The 5466-nt window shown below is 35.4% G+C and overlaps 1 protein-coding gene across 2 annotated transcripts in view; it reads right to left on the reverse strand.

Moving 5' to 3' along the window:
• LOC106953920 (synembryn-A-like) overlaps window positions 1-5466 on the reverse strand; it is a 43034-nt gene that overhangs the window by 28140 nt on the left and 9428 nt on the right. Inside the window, exons 2-4 of one of the 2 annotated variants that reach the window (XM_015043058.1) lie at window positions 2488-2587; window positions 1727-1774; window positions 933-950 (exon numbers count right to left, since the gene is read on the reverse strand). In XM_015043058.1, the coding sequence (XP_014898544.1) occupies window positions 933-950; window positions 1727-1774; window positions 2488-2577 (156 nt within the window). In that variant the 5' untranslated portion in view covers window positions 2578-2587. Of the gene's footprint in view, window positions 1-932; window positions 951-1726; window positions 1775-2487; window positions 2591-5466 lie in introns of both variants that reach the window. The other variant, XM_015043057.1, reaches the window with a different exon arrangement.

Here is a 5466-nt window from a genome sequence, read left to right on the forward strand (position 1 = left end):
TTGAGAAATAATAAAAAAAAAATATGGGAAAATTAAAACCCATTTTGTCCCTATTCTCAAGAATCACTGTAGCCATGAATAGAGTAAGTCAATGTAACACAACATGCTAGTGATACCCCACATGCCACTGGCAGTATTTAGGCTAACATTAGCATTTTGGCTAATTTTAGCTTATCCACTAGTTTTAACATATTGAATGAACTATGTCCATGTTAGTCAATATTCTTGTGATTCTCCACATGCTATTAAAATTATTTTAGCTAAGCTTAGCATTGAAATTTTTAGCAGCAGAATGTTGGGTTCAAACCGACGGGCACACTTTGGTAGGCCCTGTTTAAATTTCTTCAGAAATGTTCTAGTTCTATCTAGTCTCGTGCAAGATTCTTGTGCGTCTTATGCCTGTAATTTGGTGAACACAAGTGTTTAAGTTAAATAAATATTTGTTTGCATTTTGGCTCTCCCTTGCCTCCGCCTTCACCAATCCTGACACTTTATATACATCTGTGGTCAGGAGCCCACTATTTCATGGGTTAAAAGAGTTATTTTTATATAGTGTTATATGTTATGTGTTAAAGGTGAGTTGCATATGTAACACCCTTCACATCATGTCCCCCTCGTGGGGACGGAAAAAAGTTAAGGCTCTGGATTTTTTTCCACTATCAGCCCTGAACCAAACCCACCAAAAGAAATAATTCCTATTAGAACAGCCTTCTGCACAAGCTGAAGCATACTACGAAAGTGAAGGTCAACACAGGGTAATATGATGAGTGATGGGTATCTAAATAGCTTTGGAACATATGATTAATCGCTTTTGGAGGACACCCATCCACACAGAGACTAGATGTGACTAAACAATTTAAGCACCTTTTCAGATTAATGTAAGACGGTGTGAACTCATTGTCAGCACAGCTCTGTCTGGGTGATTTATTTACCTCTTCCAGTCGTTGTTGCTACAGACAGGTGGTCCGAGAATGAACAGCAACAGGTGTATAATAAAGAAAAAGATAATAAGTGTAAGACTTAAAAAGAGAAGACAAAAACAAAGAAGTGGTGACATTCTACTATTGACATTTTGGACTTGGATAGTGTCTGGTCAGGAAAATGGGGATTCCTGTTTTGCAATGAAAAAGATGTCCAGAAATAGATTCAAAGAGATTATGACATTTATCCATTTTGATAAGAAGTAAAGTCAACATGCATGACTGTGTGATGCCTCCACCAAACAGCAGGTGGTGCTGTTCTCAACAATTGCAGTACTGTGCAAAAAGAAGAATATGAATTCTTAAAAATGTGGACATGGGTGTGGTCATCATTGATGACCGAAAGCAAAGCTGGAGTCTGTCCAGTATTACAATGACAAAAATACAGTATAAACATTCTCAATCAGATGACAAGAAAAATGCTTAGTAAAGGACTGCACATGGATGTTGCCCATTGTCTTGTTTTATAACAACCATGTTCTGTTCCAGACGTTCTGCAGCAGGGAGATGATTGAGGATAGACAGTCATGAAGGCAGGTGGAACATGATGGAAGTCTAAGCCGTCAAGACTCAAAAGTGCAGCAAGCTCAAAAAGGAGGCAGTTTTTTTGGATTACAATTCCAGGTTTTGGTGCCTGGTCTGCTGGTTCAAGGGATGTTTATGGGGAGGGAGTGGGGCGTTTCTTAACTTTATATGTAAATATTTTTACAAGATGATTCACAGACTCAGACATTTTGCTTACTGACCTTTTTTCTCTCTTGTGCCTCAGTATTGAAAAAGAAGCACTCTGCGTACTGTGGAGATATAAAAGAAAAAAGTTGGACTGAATGTTTTACAAAGATCAGCATAATTTGATAAAGATAAAACTTAAAGCAAATGATATACTGAAAAAATATTACAGCTCTCAGCAAGACAATAATCTCAGTGTCAATTAAAAAACATGGTAAAATTATAAATGGGTGACATTTCTATATTGCCTTATCAGGTCAGAGGACTTCAAACCTCTTCATACTCCAATCAGTCATTAACCTGTTCACACAATGATGATGTGAGCTACATTGTACTCACAGCTACTGTGGGGTAGACTGACAGAGACATAACTGTCATTCAACTGGCCCTACTGTGCCCTCTGACTACCCAAGGTCACAACGACAGAGATGGACAGGGCAGGGGTTCAAACCACCATTTACAGGATGAACAGCTGTATTCATTCACTTGATTAATTTTGTCACAATATACCAAAATTATCTTGGTATTTGGAAGTAGAATGACTGTTCAAACAGCAGCAGCAGGAGTGGAGCAGAGAAAGAGAAGCAATGAATGCTCCAACATGTTTGTGGACGATATGAAGTCAGACATGGAGCCGATCAACTTGGTGCTCCTGCAGACATTTCAAACATTCCTCTAGGCATCGGCAACCATTCTCATCGTGCCTTGCACATTGTTACAAAAGAAGGAAAATGTCTCATGCCAAATTGAGGCAGTCGTCATGGCAACTATGAATAACCTGGGTATTGTAGTTGTCCAGTAAGAGCTGGACAGCGTCCTGGTCTCCGAGGCTGATGCTCTGGATGATCTTCTCCACGTTGGGTGCCATGCCTGAGCGTCTGCTGCAGAAATATTCAAACTTATTTCCTGTAATCAAGAACCAACACTGAAGTAATCACTTTACGCAAGTGTCTTTATGTATGCACTTACATAAAGGCTCAGCAATTATAAAAGTAACTTTTACATAAGTGTTTTTCCAAATTTTTTCAGGCTGACAGTCACCCATCGAACAAACCCTCCCAGACAAACTAACTTGAAATTTCTCCTCAACAACCCATCTTAATGTATACAAACTTAAATGAAAATATTAGCATCTTAACACACTTGTTGTTTTCATTGTTCACCCATGCTGTTTTGTAAATAGGATCGGCCAAGTCGACTCTGGGTGTTTTGAGTTATTTAAATATTTTGAAAGTGCGGATTTTGAGCTTTCCAATGACATCAAACACATGGAGATCAAAAAAGAAGTTGTTCTTTACTACCAAGTGTTATGTCCATTTATAGCATTTTACGGCTATTTGCACAATAACAGAAAAATAGATTTTAGTTGCTTTGACAGACAAAAAAGTCATTTCCTGCTCTATTAAATGTAAAGTTATCAACCAGTTTCTATCAGTGGTATTTATGCATTTAAATTAATGCATTTAATTAAATAATTTTTTAATTAAATAAAAACAATATCTGTTGTGTGAGCAGAGCCATATAAGCAAACAAAGTCGTAAGAACAAAGAACAGTTCTCATTAACTGAGAGTGGAGACCGTTCAAAAGATTCGAACACATCAGCAGGTTTAACTTTTTCTGGTGTTGTTTTCTTTCCAGCAGTATCTTCAGCTTTTATTTTATGTGACCTGGTCTTAAACCATTTATCCATAATTATTTTTAAACACAATCCTTTGGTAAGCCAATTGTATGCATCGCACTTTTATGGAGGACCAAAACCGACATAATAAGAAATAAGAGAATAAATATATAAATGAAAGAAGAAATATACCCTGCCAGCTAGGTGCTGGCACCGCCCACATGGGCCCTATATGGGCAAACCCATGTGGGGCCACCATGGAAACCGTGGATAAACCCATACGGGACCCATATTGTCTGCCTTCCTTTTCCCCATATGGGGCCCACCTAGGTATGCTGGCTGGGATATATCCAAGATAATAAGAAATAAAATAATAAATATATAAATAAAAGAATAAATATATATTTTGATAAGAATTAAAAGCATAAATATATATTTTGACAAGAAATAAAAGCATGAATATATATATTTAGTTTCAATTAAGGTTCATTACAAAATATTCTTGTCTCAAAGACAATTTATGATTCTAAATCTAGATAATTCGGTTACCTTACTTCAAAATGGGAAATAATATGTTGGAAAAGGAGTAATCACATTTCAGCTTTGGTTCAAAACCAGATAGCATTTATTATAAGACTGTTTCATTTAGTTTAACATTTTTTATTTTATTTTCATTTTTATTAATATTATTGTTGTTTTTATTTTTCTAATAAACTAACTTACTAACTGAACTAACTACTGCTTTTGAAACACATGCGTGTCTTGGTAGAAAGGCACAAATTGGATAGGATGAAACTTTTAAAGTGGATATGATAGTAATTGATTATGTAAAAACAAACTGATTGGACAACAACTGGCTCACAACATTTGTGTGCCTTAAATTTCGATTGACTGGATACATAAATTCAGGTCCAACAGAACATTTGATTTGAAGCGCAAAGAGATCTTACAGTCCTGCACAATCTGTGTCTAAATTTTTCGCTCCTCTGCCTAAATTGATAAATTTTTCTTTTGTCGGTTCAAACAGAACATTGACACTGCCTTTTAGGAAAGCAATCCAAATTCTGATCTGAACTCTTTAAAATAATAAAACTTTTGGCCATTGCAGTACAGTTTCAGTTGGACATTTTAGAAATATGTACAGAAAAAGAGTCTGAACAATATTTCTGATAACAATAGAAATGTTGTTGTCAGAAATGTTTGTTTTCTATTTACATAAGAAAACAAAAGGGGGAAATGGTAAATGATAAACATAAAACATTTCTGATAAAACTTTACATTTAAAACATCTCATAGTCTATTTTCAATTCTAGACAGAAGATTTGGAAATTGCTTTAAAATTTTAAAAATTATATCAACAGGGTGTGAAGAAGAAATAGACTCTAGTTCCCAGTTGGTGTATAGATATGGTTAATTATGAATTTATTCATTTGACATTGGTGTATTGTGAGATTATTTAATGAGCTCTTATACAGTGCCTTCCTGCATGACTGAAATACAGAGTCATATAGAAGATCTTACTAAATTAAAATTGGTAATGTAAAACTGAATAGCTTCAATCAATATCTATGCCATGTTTATTTAAATATTCATGAATTTCCTGCATCACCTCTAATTTTAATTGTATAAAGTTACAGTTGGATATAATTGTTATCATTAAGAAAATTTTGGTTAAAAGTACTATAAAATTCAACGGAAACCCTTAAGGCAGGGGTGTCAAACTCCAGTCCTCAAGGGCCGGTGTCCTGCAACTTTTAGATGAGCCTCTGCTGCACCACACCTGAATAGAATAATCAGGTCATTAAGGCTCTGGACAACCGATCTACACAAGGAGGAGGTAATTAAACCATTTCATTCCAGCGTTTTGAACCTCTGGCACATCTAAAAACTGGAGGACAGCGGCCCTTGAGGACTGGAGTTTGACACCTGTGCCTTAAGGGGACACAGAGAAAAAATCAGATAAAATGTGAACAACTTTTTAAATTCTAAAGAGAAAACTACACATAAATACATTTGAATAACCAATTAATGAAAAGTGTATGTAACTGGAAATACTAAATTTTGTTAAAATTTTTAATAATTTCTTAGAGTTTAATTTTTGAAAGAAGTTGATTCCACAATCGGTTAATTCTGAAACA

This window comes from Poecilia latipinna, unplaced genomic scaffold, assembly GCF_001443285.1.
Source record: "Poecilia latipinna isolate Pla-1442-1.1 unplaced genomic scaffold, P_latipinna-1.0 Scaffold613, whole genome shotgun sequence".
Taxonomy (NCBI): domain Eukaryota; kingdom Metazoa; phylum Chordata; class Actinopteri; order Cyprinodontiformes; family Poeciliidae; genus Poecilia; species Poecilia latipinna.